The sequence below is a fragment of the Triticum aestivum genome, chromosome 5A (assembly GCF_018294505.1).
Source record: "Triticum aestivum cultivar Chinese Spring chromosome 5A, IWGSC CS RefSeq v2.1, whole genome shotgun sequence".
Taxonomy (NCBI): Eukaryota; Viridiplantae; Streptophyta; class Magnoliopsida; order Poales; family Poaceae; genus Triticum; species Triticum aestivum.
The window spans coordinates 12533758-12546781 of record NC_057806.1 but is presented as its reverse complement, the minus strand read 5'-3'; the positions used below and the strand labels follow the sequence as shown (position 1 = coordinate 12546781).

Sequence of the window (13024 nt, the reverse complement as noted above, 5' to 3'; positions counted from 1 at the left end):
AACGTCTGAATAAAACACCCGATCATCACGTGATGTTTTGAAACAGCGAACTGTCGCAACGGTGCACAGTTAGGGGAGAACACTTCTTGAAATTGTTGTAAGGGATCATCTTATTTACTACCGTCGTTCTAAGCAAATAAGATGTATAAACATGATAAACATCACATGCAATCAAATAGTGACATGATATGGCCATCATCACTTTGCTCCTTTTTGATCTCCATCTTCGGGGCTCCATGATCATCATCGTCACCGGCATGACACCATGATCTCCATCATCATGATCTCCATCATCGTGTCTTCATGAAGTTGCCTCGCCAACTATTACTTCTACTACTATGGCTAACGGTTAGCAATAAAGTAAAGTAATTACATGACGTTTAAGTTGACACGCAGGTCACAAATAAATAAAGACAACTCCTATGGCTCCTGCCGGTTGTCATACTCATCGACATGCAAGTCGTGATTCCTATTACAAGAACATGATCAATCTCATACATCACATATATCATTCATCACATCCTTTGGCCATATCACATCACATAGCATACCCTGCAAAAACAAGTTAGACGTCCTCTAATTGTTGTTTGCATGTTTTACGTGGCTGCTATGGGTTTCTAGCAAGAATGTTTCTTACCTACGCATGAACCACAACGTGATATGCCAATTGCTATTTACCCTTCATAAGGACCCTTTTCATCGAATCCGATCCGACTAAAGTGGGAGAGACAGACACCCGCCAGCCACCTTATGCAACTAGTGCATGTTTGTCGGTGGAACCGGTCTCACGTAAGCGTACGTGTAAGGTTGGTCCGGGCCGCTTCATCCCACGATGCCGCCGAATCAAGATAAGACTAGTAACGGCAAGCATATTGAACAATATCGACGCCCACAACTACTTTGTGTTCTACTCGTGCAAAGAATCTACGCAATAGACCTAGCTCATGATGCCACTGTTGGGGAACGTAGCAGAAATTCAAAAAATTTCCTACGTAACACCAAGATCTATCTATGGAGATACCAGCAACGAGTAGAAAGGAGAGTGCATCTACATACCCTTGTAGATCGCTAAGCGGAAGCGTTCAAGTGAACGGGGTTGATGGAGTCGTACTCGTCGTGATTCAGATCACCGATGATCCTAGTGCCGAACGGACGGCACCTCCGCGTTCAACACACGTACAGCTCGACGATGTCTCCCACGCCTTGATCCAGCAAGGAGAGAGGGAGAGGTTGAGGAAGACTCCATCCAGCAGCAGCACAACGGCGTGGTGGTGATGGAGGAGCGTGGCAATCCTGCAGGGCTTCGCCAAGCACCTACGGGAGAGGAGGAGGTGTCACGGGAGGGAGGGAGGCGCCAAGGGCTCAGGTATGGATGCCCTTAACTTCGTACCTTACAACTCAGGCAAGAACTCCTTTTTTGACTGATCCATCTTGAACACCTTCAAGATCACGTCAAGGCATGTGCTCATTTGAAAGTACCATTAAGCGTTTTGATCTATCCTTATAGATCTTGATGCTCAATGTTCAAGTAGCTTAATCCAGGTTTTCCATTGAAAACACTTTCCAAATAACCCTATATGCTTTCCAGAAATTCTACGTCATTTCTGATCATTAATATGTCAACAACATATACTCATCAGAAATTCTATAGTGCTCCCACTCACTTCTTTGGAAATACAAGTTTCTCATAAACTTTGTATACACCCAAAATCTTTGATCATCATCAAAGCATACATTCCAACTCCGAGATGTTCACTCCAGTCCTCAGAAGGATTGCTGGAGCTTTGCATACTTATTAGCATATTTCAGGATAGACAAAACCTTCCGGTTGTATCACATACAACCTTTCCTCAAGAATCGTCGAGGAAACAATGTTTTGACATCCTATCTGCAAGATTTCATAAATAATGCAGTAATTGCTAATATAATTCCAACAGACTCTTAGCATCGCTACGAGTGAGAAAGTCTCATCGTAGTCAACTCCTTGAACTTGTCGAAAAACATCTTAACGACAAGTCGAGCTTTCTCAATGGTGACACTTACCATCATTGTTTGTCTTCCTTTCAAAATCCATATGTACCTAACAGCCTTACGACCATCAAGTAGTTCTTCCAAAGTCTACACTTTGTTTTCATACATGGATCCTCTCTCGGGTTTTATGGCCTTGAGCCATTTATCGGAATCCGGGCCCACCATCGCTTCTCCATAGCTCGTAGGTTCATTTTTGTCTAGCAACATGACTTCCAAGACAGGATTACGTACCACTCTGAAGTAGTACGCATCCTTGTCATCCCACGAGGTTTGGTAGTGACTTGATCCGAAGTTTCATGATCACTATCATAAGCTTCCACTTCTATTGGTGTACGTGCCACAGGAACAACTTCCTGTGCCCTGCTACACACTTGTTGAAGTGACGGTTCAATAACCTCATCAAGTCTCCACCATCCTCCCACTCAACTTTTCGAGAGAAACCTTTCCTCGAAAAAGGACCCGATTCAAGAAACAATCCCTATTGCTTTCGGATCTGAATTAGGAGGTATACCCAACTGTTTTTGGGTGTCCTATGAAGATGCATTTTATCTGCTTTGGGTTCGAGCTTATCAACCTGAAACCTTTTCACATAAGCGTCGCAGCCCCAAACTTTCAAGAAACGGCAACTTAGGTTTCTCCAAACCATAGTTCATACGGTGTCGTCTCAACGAAATTATGTGGTGCCCTATTTAAAGTGAATGTGGTTGTCTCTAATGCCTAACCCATGAACGATAGTGGTAACTCGATAAGAGACATCATGGTATGCACCATATCCAATAGGGTGCAACTATGACGTTTGGACACACCATCACACTATGGTGTTCCAGGCTGTATCAGTTGTGAAACAATTTCCACAATGTCTTAATTATGTGCCAAACTCGTGATTCAGATATTCATCTCTATGATCATATCATAGATCTTTTATCCTCTTGTCACGACGATCTTTCAACTTCACACTGAAATTACTTGAACCTTTCAATAATTCATACTCGTGATTCATCAAGTAAATATACTCAACATCTACTCGAATCATCTGTGAAGTAAGAACATAACGATATTCACTGCATGCCTCAGCACTCATTGGACTACACACATCAAAATGTGTTACTTCCAACAAGTTGCTATCTTGTTCCATCTTACTGAAAATGAGGCTTTTCAGTCATCTTGCCCATGTGGTATGATTTGCATATCTCAAGTGATTCAAAATCAAGTGAGTCCGAACGATCCATTTGCATGGAGTTTCTTCATGCATATACACCAATAGACATGGTTCGCATGTCTCAAACTTTTCAAAAACGAGTGAGTCCAAAGATCCATCAATATGGAGCTTCTTCATGCGTTTTATACCGATATGACTTACGTGGCAGTGCCACAAGTAGGTGGTACTATCATTACTATCTTTTGGCATGAACATGTGTATCACTATGATCGAGATTTAATAAACCATTCATTTTAGGTGTAAGACCATTGAAGGTATTATTCAAATAAACAGAGTAACCATTATTCTCCTTAAATGAATAACCGTATTGCGATAGACGTAATCCAATCATGTCTATGCTCAACGCAAACACCAAATAACAATTATTTAGGTTTAACACCAATCTCTTTGGTAGAGGGAGCGTGCGATGCTTGATCATATCAAGCTTGGAAAAACTTCCAACACATATCGTCAGCTCACCTTTAGCTAGTCTCCGTTTATTCCGTAGCCTTTTGTTTTGAGTTACTAACACTTAGCAACCGAACCGGTATCTAATACCCTGGTGCTACTAGGAGTACTAGCAAAGTACACATTAACACAATGTATATCCAATATACTTCTATCGACCTTGCCAGCCTTCTTATCTACCAAGTATCTAGGGTAATTCTGCTCTAGTGGTTGTTCCCCTTATTACAGAAGCACTTAGTCTCGGGTTTGGGTTTTACCTTGGGTTTCTTCACTAGAGCAGCAGCTGATTTGCCGTTTCATGAAGTATCCCTTTGTTCCCTTGCCCTTCTTGAAACTAGTGGTTTCACCAACCATCAACAATTGATGCTCCTTCTTGATTTCTACTTTCGCGGTGTCAAACATCGCGAATACCTCAAGGATCATCATATCTATCCCTGATATGTTATAGTTCATCACGAAGCTCTAACAGCTTGGTGGCAATGACTTTGGAGAACCATCACTGTCTTATCTGGAAGATCAACTCCCACTCGATTCAAATGATTGTTGTACTCAGACAATCTGAGCACAAGCTCAACGATTGAGCTTTTCTCCTTAGTTTGCAGGCTAAGAAAATTGTCGGAGGTCTTATACCTCTTGATGTGGGCACGAGCCTGAAATCCCAATTTCAGCCCTCAAAACATCTCATATGTTTCGCGATGTTTCAAAACCGTCTTTGGTGCCTCTACTTAAGCCATTTAACTGAACTATCACGTAGTTATCAAAACATGTATGTTCGATGTTCGAAACATCCACAAACGACGTTTGGGGTTCAGCACACTGAGCAGTGCATTAAGGACATAAGCTTTCTAGTGTCCGCATAATCGCTACTGTCAACTTTCAACTATATTTTTCTCTAGGAACATATCTAAACAGTGGAACTATAGCGTGAGCTACGACATAATTTGCAAAAACCTTTTGACTATGTTCAGGATAATTAAGTTCATCTTATGAACTCCCACTCAGATAGACATCCCTCTAGTCATCTAAGTGATTACATGATCCGAGTCAAACTAGGCCGTGTCCGATCATCACGTGAGACGGACTAGTCATCATCGGTGAACATCTTCATGTTGATCGTATCTTCTATACGACTCACGCTCGACCTTTCGGTCTCCGTGTTCCGAGGCCATGTCTGTACATGCTAGGCTCGTCAAGTTAACCCTAAGTGTTTTGCATGTGTTCCGAGGCCATGTCTGTACATGCTAGGCTCGTCAACACCCGTTGTATTTGAACGTCTGAATAAAACACCCGATCATCACGTGATGTTTTGAAACAGCGAACTGTCGCAACAGTGCACAGTTAGGGGAGAACACTTCTTGAAATTGTTGTAAGGGATCATCTTATTTACTACCGTCGTTCTAAGCAAATAAGATGTATAAACATGATAAACATCACATGCAATCAAATAGTGACATGATATGGCCATCATCACTTTGCTCCTTTTGATCTCCATCTTCGGGGCTCCATGATCATCATCGTCACCGGCATGACACCATGATCTCCATCATCATGATCTCCATCATCGTGTCTTCATGAAGTTGACTCGCCAACTATTACTTCTACTACTATGGCTAACGGTTAGCAATAAAGTAAAGTAATTACATGACGTTTAAGTTGACACGCAGGTCACAAATAAATAAAGACAACTCCTATGGCTCCTGCCGGTTGTCATACTCATCGACATGCAAGTCGTGATTCCTATTACAAGAACATGATCAATCTCATACATCACATATATCATTCATCACATCCTTTTTGGCCATATCACATCACATAGCATACCCTGCAAAAACAAGTTAGACGTCCTCTAATTGTTGTTTGCATGTTTTACGTGGCTGCTATGGGTTTCTAGCAAGAACGTTTCTTACCTACGCATGAACCACAACGTGATATGCCAATTGCTATTTACCCTTCATAAGGACCCTTTTCATCGAATCCGATCCGACTAAAGTGGGAGAGACAGACACCCGCCAGCCACCTTATGCAACTAGTGCATGTTTGTCGGTGGAACCGGTCTCACGTAAGCGTACGTGTAAGGTTGGTCCGGGCCGCTTCATCCCACAATGCCACCGAATCAAGATAAGACTAGTAACGACAAGTAAATTGACAAAATCAACACCCACAACTACTTTGTGTTCTACTCGTGCATAGAAACTACGCATAGACCTAGCTCATGATGCCACTGTTGGGGAACGTAGCAGAAATTCAAAATTTTCCTACGTAACACCAAGATCTATCTATGAAGAGACCAGCAACGAGGGGAAGGAGAGTGCATCTACATACCCTTGTAGATCGCTAAGCGGAAGCGTTCAAGTGAACGGGGTTGATGGAGTCGTACTCGTCGTGATTCAGATCACCGATGATCCTAGTGCCGAACAGACGGCACCTCCGCGTTCAACACACGTACAGCTCGACGATGTCTCCCACGCCTTGATCCAGCAAGGAGAGAGGGAGAGGTTGAGGAAGACTCCATCCAGCAGCAGCACAACGGCGTGGTGGTGATGGAGGAGCGTGGCAATCCTGCAGGGCTTCGCCAAGCACCTACGGGAGAGGAGGAGGTGTCACGGGAGGGAGGGAGGCGCCAAGGGCTCAGGTATGGATGCCCTCCCTCCCCTCCACTATAAATAGGGGCAGGGGAGAGGGGGGAGGCGCAGCCTTGCCCCCTCCTCCAAGGAAGGGGTGCGGCTAAGGAGGGGGGAGGAGTCCATCCTCCCCAAGGCACCTCGGAGGTGCCTTCCCCCTTTAGGACTCTCCCCTTTTTCCTATATCTTGGCGCATGGGCCTCTAGGGGCTGGTGCCCTTGGCCCATGTAGGCCAAGGCGCACCCCCTATAGCCCATGTGGCCCCCCGGGGCAGGTGGCCCCACCCGGTGGGCCCCCGGGACCCTTCCGGTGGTCCCGGTACAATACCGATGACCCCGAAACTTGTCCCGATGGCCGAAACAGGACTTCCTATATATAAATCTTTACCTCCGGACCATTCCGGAACTCCTCGTGACGTCCGGGATCTCATCCGGGACTCCGAACAACATTCGGTAACCACATACAAACTTCCTTTATAACCCTAGCGTCATCGAACCTTAAGTGTGTAGACCCTACGGGTTCGGGAGACATGTAGTCATGACCGAGATGTTCTCCGGTCAATAACCAACAGCGGGATCTGGATACCCATGTTGGCTCCCACATGTTCCACGATGATCTCATCGGATGAACCACAATGTCAAGGACTCAATCGATCCCGTATACAATTCCCTTTGTCTAGCGGTATGGTACTTGCCCGAGATTCGATCGTCGGTATACCGATACCTTGTTCAATCTCGTTACCGGCAAGTCTCTTTACTCGTTCCGTAACACATCATCCCGTGATCAACCCCTTGGTCACATTGTGCACATTATGATGATGTCCTACCGAGTGGGCCCAGAGATACCTCTCCGTTTACACGGAGTGACAAAATCCCAATCTCGATTCGTGCCAACCCAACAGACACTTTCAGAGATACCCGTAGTGTACCTTTATAGCCACCCAGTTACGTTGTGACGTTTGGTACACCCAAAGCACTCCTACGATATCCGGGAGTTGCACAATCTCATGGTCTAAGGAAATGATACTTGACATTAAAAAGCTTTAGCATACGAACTACATGATCTTGTGCTAGGCTTAGGATTGGGTCTTGTCCATCACATCATTCTCCTAATGATGTGATCCCGTTATCAACGACATCCAATGTCCATGGTCAGGAAACCGTAACCATCTATTGATTAACGAGCTAGTCAACTAGAGGCTTACTAGGGACATGGTGTTGTCTATGTATCCACACATGTATCTGAGTTTCCTATCAATACAATTCTAGCATGGATAATAAACGATTATCATGAACAAGGAAATATAATAATAATCAATTTATTATTGCCTCTAGGGCATATTTCCAACAGTCTCCCACTTGCACTAGAGTCAATAATCTAGTTCACATCGATATGTGATTAACACTCAAGGTCACATCCCCATGTGACTAACACCCAAAGAGTTTACTAGAGTCAATAATCTAGTTCACATTTACCATGTGATTAAAACTCGATGAGTTCTGGGCTTGATCATGTTATGCTTGTGAGAGAGGTTATAGTCAACGGGTCTGAACCTTTCAGATCCGTGTGTGCTTTACAAATCTCTATGTCATCTCCTAGATGCAGCTACCACGTTCTATTTGGAGCTATTCCAAATAATTGTTCTACTTGGAGCTATTCTAAATTGTTGCTCCATTATACGTATCCGGTATCTCTACTCAGAGCTATCCGGATAGGTGTTAAGCTTGCATCGACGTAACCCTTTACGACGAACTCTTTTACCACCTCCATAATTGAGAAAATTCCTTAGTCCACTAGTTACTAAGGATAACTTTGACCGCTGTCCTGTGATCCATTCTTGGATCACTCTTGTACCCCTTGACTGACTCATGGTAAAGCACACTTCAGGTGCGGTACACAGCATAGCATACTGTAGAGCCTATGTCTTAAGCATAGGGGACGACCTTCGTTCCTTTCTCTCTATTCTGCCATGGTCGAGCTTTAAGTCTTAACTTCATACCTTACAACTCAGGCAAGAACTCCTTCTTTGACTGATCCATCTTGAACACCTTCAAGATCACGTCAAGGCATGTGCTCACGTCAAGATCACGTCGGTATACCGATACCTTGTTCAATCTCGTTACCGGCAAGTCTCTTTACTCGTTCCGTAACACATCATCCCGTGATCAACCCCTTGGTCACATTGTGCACATTATGATGATGTCCTACCGAGTGGGCCCAGAGATACCTCTCCGTTTACACGGAGTGACAAAATCCCAATCTCGATTCGTGCCAACCCAACAGACACTTTCAGAGATACCCGTAGTGTACCTTTATAGCCACCCAGTTACGTTGTGACGTTTGGCACACCCAAAGCACTCCTACGGTATCCGGGAGTTGCACAATCTCATGGTCTAAGGAAATGATACTTGACATTAGAAAAGCTTTAGCATACGAACTACATGATCTTGTGCTAGGCTTAGGATTGGGTCTTGTCCATCACATCATTCTCCTAATGATGTGATCCCGTTATCAACGACATCCAATGTCCATGGTCAGGAAACCGTAACCATCTATTGATTAACGAGCTAGTCAACTAGAGGCTTACTAGGGACATGGTGTTGTCTATGTATCCACACATGTATCTGAGTTTCCTATCAATACAATTCTAGCATGGATAATAAACGATTATCATGAACAAGGAAATATAATAATAATCAATTTATTATTGCCTCTAGGGCATATTTCCAACAGCCTCCACGCATCGGGATTAGCTTTGGACGACATCGTCCACACGCGAGTACCGGACAAGCGTGTCCAACAGAGCAGCACGCGTCAGAGCTGAGGGAGTCGGCGGTGGCTTCGGGCGAGTGAGATGGGGCCGTGATTAGCTTCACCTACTGCATAGTGGCCGAGACCTGCACCGCCCTGGGGACGATGATGGTTGGCGACCAGGCGAATCTATATGCATGGTTGTGGGGGCAGATTTTTTTGGCCCGCTTATACTAGTCCAAGATACTCAGCGTTGCCCCCACTTGAAGGACCTCGGCGGTGGGTGGTTGTCAGTGTGGGTGTTGTGGATGGAGCTGAAGTCGACGCGGATCCCGATGGTTCCCGAAGAGCATGCCCAGGATGTGGACGAAGTCGTTGCAGTCAGTAGAAGTGTGTTCGGAGGAAGCCACAGCTCCTCCTCGCGTGTCTCCCATTGTGGCTCGCGTGGGTGGTGGGCTGGTGACGACTGGCGACTCGCGATCACGATTCCCTGATAGGAGACGATAGGATGTGATCGCGATTAGTTTCCTAATAATTAGATGCGTTCGTGATTAGTTATCTAATAGGATGCAGCCATGATTAGTTTCCCAATAATTAGATGCGTCCGTGATTAATTTCCTAATAGGATGGCTCGTAATTATTTTCTTAATAATAGGATGTGCACGTGATTTTTTTCCTAATAATAGGATGGGTTTGTGATTAGTTTCCTAATAATTATATATGTCCGTGATTAGTTTCTTAATAGGATGTATCCGTGATTATAGTTTCCTAATTGATCAGGCATGGACTTTCATATTTTCCTCCGCGGTGGAGTACGGTCAGTCAATGTAAATTGCTAAGTGCACACAGAGAATAGATTCGGTTAAGGCTAGCCGTTAGATTGAGTTTAGTGAGACTAATCATGCGGTAATAATGTATCTGTATACGTTTTGTGGGGTGCACTTAGAAAAAATAATGTTTGCTCTTTTATAAATAGTATAGATTTGGGACACTTTGTATCACTAACATCTGCCTAATGGCTCATGGCTAGATTAGGCCCCGCTAGGTTATGTGCTCTGCCACACTCACCACACGATTTGGTTTTTTCTTTTGAGAAGCTTCCACGTGTCATTCAAACAAAGGGCCAGGATACAACACACGCAGAACACTCGCGAACAGACCGGAGAGCACAGGTGCCCGGACACAACAGCAGATCACACCCCCACCAAAGAAAAATTACAACCAAGTCCCTCGGGGAGGAAAAGCTGAACGAAACCCACGCCTGCCACCAACCACCAACGCCGCCGGAGAGCACGCCGGAAGAAGAAAAGACAGGATCCGCTTGACACGATTTGGTTGAAGTAAACAGAAGAAACCTAACGCACACAAGGCTTGGCGGTGCAATTTTGGTGGCATCACAAAGCTAGCATCCATCTTCGCAAACACGAAGCTGATGGATGTGTGGCAACTGAGGAAGGGATCCCGACTGGGACGACTTGGGAATCGCTGGAGTTGGCCTAGACCATTGTTACTACGGACTTGCAGTCCTCCAAGACTGACATCTCACGGATGGATAGGAACGTGGGAGAGGAGGGTGACCGTAGTAGAGGAAGTAAACAGAAGAAACATGACGCACACAAGGCTTGGCGCTGCAATTTTGGCGGCATCACAGAGCTAGCATCCATCTTCGCAAACACGAAGCCGATGGATGTGAGGCAAGCAATTGGGGAGAAAACGACGTTCTAAACGCCTTATCGCACGAGGCATGTATAGTGAGCATCTATCCACAAACGTTTTGAATCACCGCATTGACTACTCTTTTTTTGCGCTAAACATTTCACATCCACGCCACCGAGGAAGCAAAACAACAATTTTCATTGGTGTTGCGCGGCGGCTCCGGCTAGAGCAAGGCAGACACTGCACGCTTCCATGAGCTGGATTAGAAGAAGGTACCCAAGATTGGAGTCGATGGATTGGCGGACTACGAGTTTTTTTATTTTTAAAAAACCAGCTTGCAACGTAAAAGGACACCACTTATTTGTACCCACCATACCTGGCCATAAGTCGGGCCGGACCAGGCTTCGAGCCAGGCCTACTAAAGCCCGTAGCAAAAAAACATAGACCCAGCCCGGCCATTAGCCCTAGATTTTAGGCCCAGGCCCGACCCATCAGAGGAAACGCCCCGTCGAGCCTCAGGCCTAAAACGCAAAAATGCAAGCCCCGCCCGACATTCGGGCTCAGATTTCAAGCCTAGGCTCGACCCGCGTGCAAGACCGGGCCGGGCCGGGCCGGGTTTCCCATGGCCATGTATAGTATACTACTCCCTTCGTCCCAAAATTCTTGTCTTAGATTCGTCTAGATACAGATGTATCTAATAGTAAAACGTGGCTTGATACATTCGTATTTAAACAAATCTAATACAAGAATTTTGGGAAGTAATAGAAATATTAGGGGAATTAATGCAGCTCATACCCTTGAATGATTTTCTCAAGATTTGTTGTGGTTATTTTTGGGAAGAAAAAAGCAGACCTAAAATTTTCTTGCATTGTTCTTAATAGGGTTAGTTACAGGGGAAAGCAAACCCAGATTTTTCCATTCGTTGTCTTGGAAAGGAAGACTCGAGGCGTGCGCGTAGCGGGGGAAGGAAATATCTCGCGGCCACCCACTCCCACTTGGCCGGCCCCGCATATTCCAAACCCCGAGACCCGCATCCTCAGCCGCCCGCCCGCTGACGCGTGGGCCCCCGATGCGATCCGGGCGGCCACCCACCGCTATAAATGCGTGCCCCCGGCGGGGCAGCGTCCTCCTCATCGCTCTCGGGGTTGGCTTCTCCTCCCCTTCCGGTTCGGGTTCTGGTTCGGTTCGGGTTCGGTTCGAGAGAGAGGCCGAGTAGCTAGCCTAGTCTAGGGTTTCGGTAGAGAGGAAGTGAGATCCATGGCGGAGACGGAGTACCGCTGCTTCGTGGGCGGCCTCGCCTGGGCCACCGACGACAACAACCTCCAGCAGGCCTTCAGCCAGTACGGCGAGATCCTCGACGCCAAGGTAACCGACCGACCAACCCCTGTCTCCGATCTGCGCCGATCCGTTCGAATTTCGCGTCGTGGGCTGTAGATCTGACCCGATCTGGGGTTTGTGTGGCGGATCTGACCGGATCTGGTGTGGTGTTTGTGTTTTGTGCGTGCGTGCAGATCATCAACGACCGCGAGACGGGGAGGTCCCGTGGGTTCGGCTTCGTCACGTTCGGCAGCGAGGAGTCGATGCGCCAGGCCATCGAGGAGATGAACGGCAAGGAGCTCGACGGGCGCAACATCACCGTCAACGAGGCCCAGTCCCGCCGCTCCGGCGGTGGGGGCGGCGGCGGCGGCTACGGCGGCCAGCGCGGCGGTGGCGGAGGCTACGGCGGCGGCGGTGGCGGCTACGGCGGCCAGGGCGGCGGCGGCTACGGCCAGGGCGGCGGTGGCGGCTACGGCCAGGGCGGCGGTGGCTACGGCGGCCAGCGTGGTGGCGGCGGCTACGGCGGTGGCTACGGCGGCGGCGGTGGCGGCTACGGCGGCCAGCGCGGCGGCGACTCCGGCGGCCAGTGGAGGAACTGAGCGGCGGGGCCCTCCAGTTATCGATCTATCTACCATCTCGTCGTCTTCGTCAGCAAGTTATCTTCAGTGTCGTCGTCGTCGTGTTCCTGTGTCAGTCAGTCTTGAGTCGTGTGTGTCGTTCGGTCCTGTGGTGTTTTTGATCGCGAGCTCGAGTGTCGCTCTGTCCGGGGTTAATTAGAGCTGGTTACGCGAGGAAGAAACAACATGTGTTATCTTTCAGTCGGTCGTGTTCGTCGGTGATGCAGCAATCCCTTCTGTCATGGATTGGGATGTGATGTTGGAATCCTATGTTTGAAGTCAGTTTAAATGGATGAAGAAAATGCAAGTGATAGCTGCGAAATATCCTCCTATGTGTCCTGATGCTTTTATTCTTTTCTCTCTTT

The 13024-nt window shown here is 46.8% G+C and overlaps 1 protein-coding gene across 1 annotated transcript; it reads left to right on the top strand.

Annotated features, from left to right (window-relative positions):
* The first annotated feature begins 11816 nt into the window (after positions 1–11816).
* On the top strand, positions 11817–12983 carry LOC123102010 (glycine-rich RNA-binding protein blt801). Its single transcript, XM_044523262.1, has 2 exons — positions 11817–12090; positions 12237–12983. Exons 1-2 carry the CDS (start codon positions 11983–11985, stop codon positions 12639–12641), a joined length of 513 nt encoding a protein of 170 aa, XP_044379197.1. The 5' UTR covers positions 11817–11982; the 3' UTR covers positions 12642–12983.
* The last annotated feature ends 41 nt before the right edge of the window (positions 12984–13024 follow it).

Coding starts and splice junctions, on each gene's coding strand:
- LOC123102010 (XM_044523262.1), top strand. CDS start 11,983: ATGGCGGAGACGGAGTACCGCTGCTTCGTGGGCGGCCTCGCCTGGGCC. Junction 12,091..12,236: donor GCGAGATCCTCGACGCCAAG/GTAACCGACCGA, acceptor GCGTGCGTGCAG/ATCATCAACGACCGCGAGAC.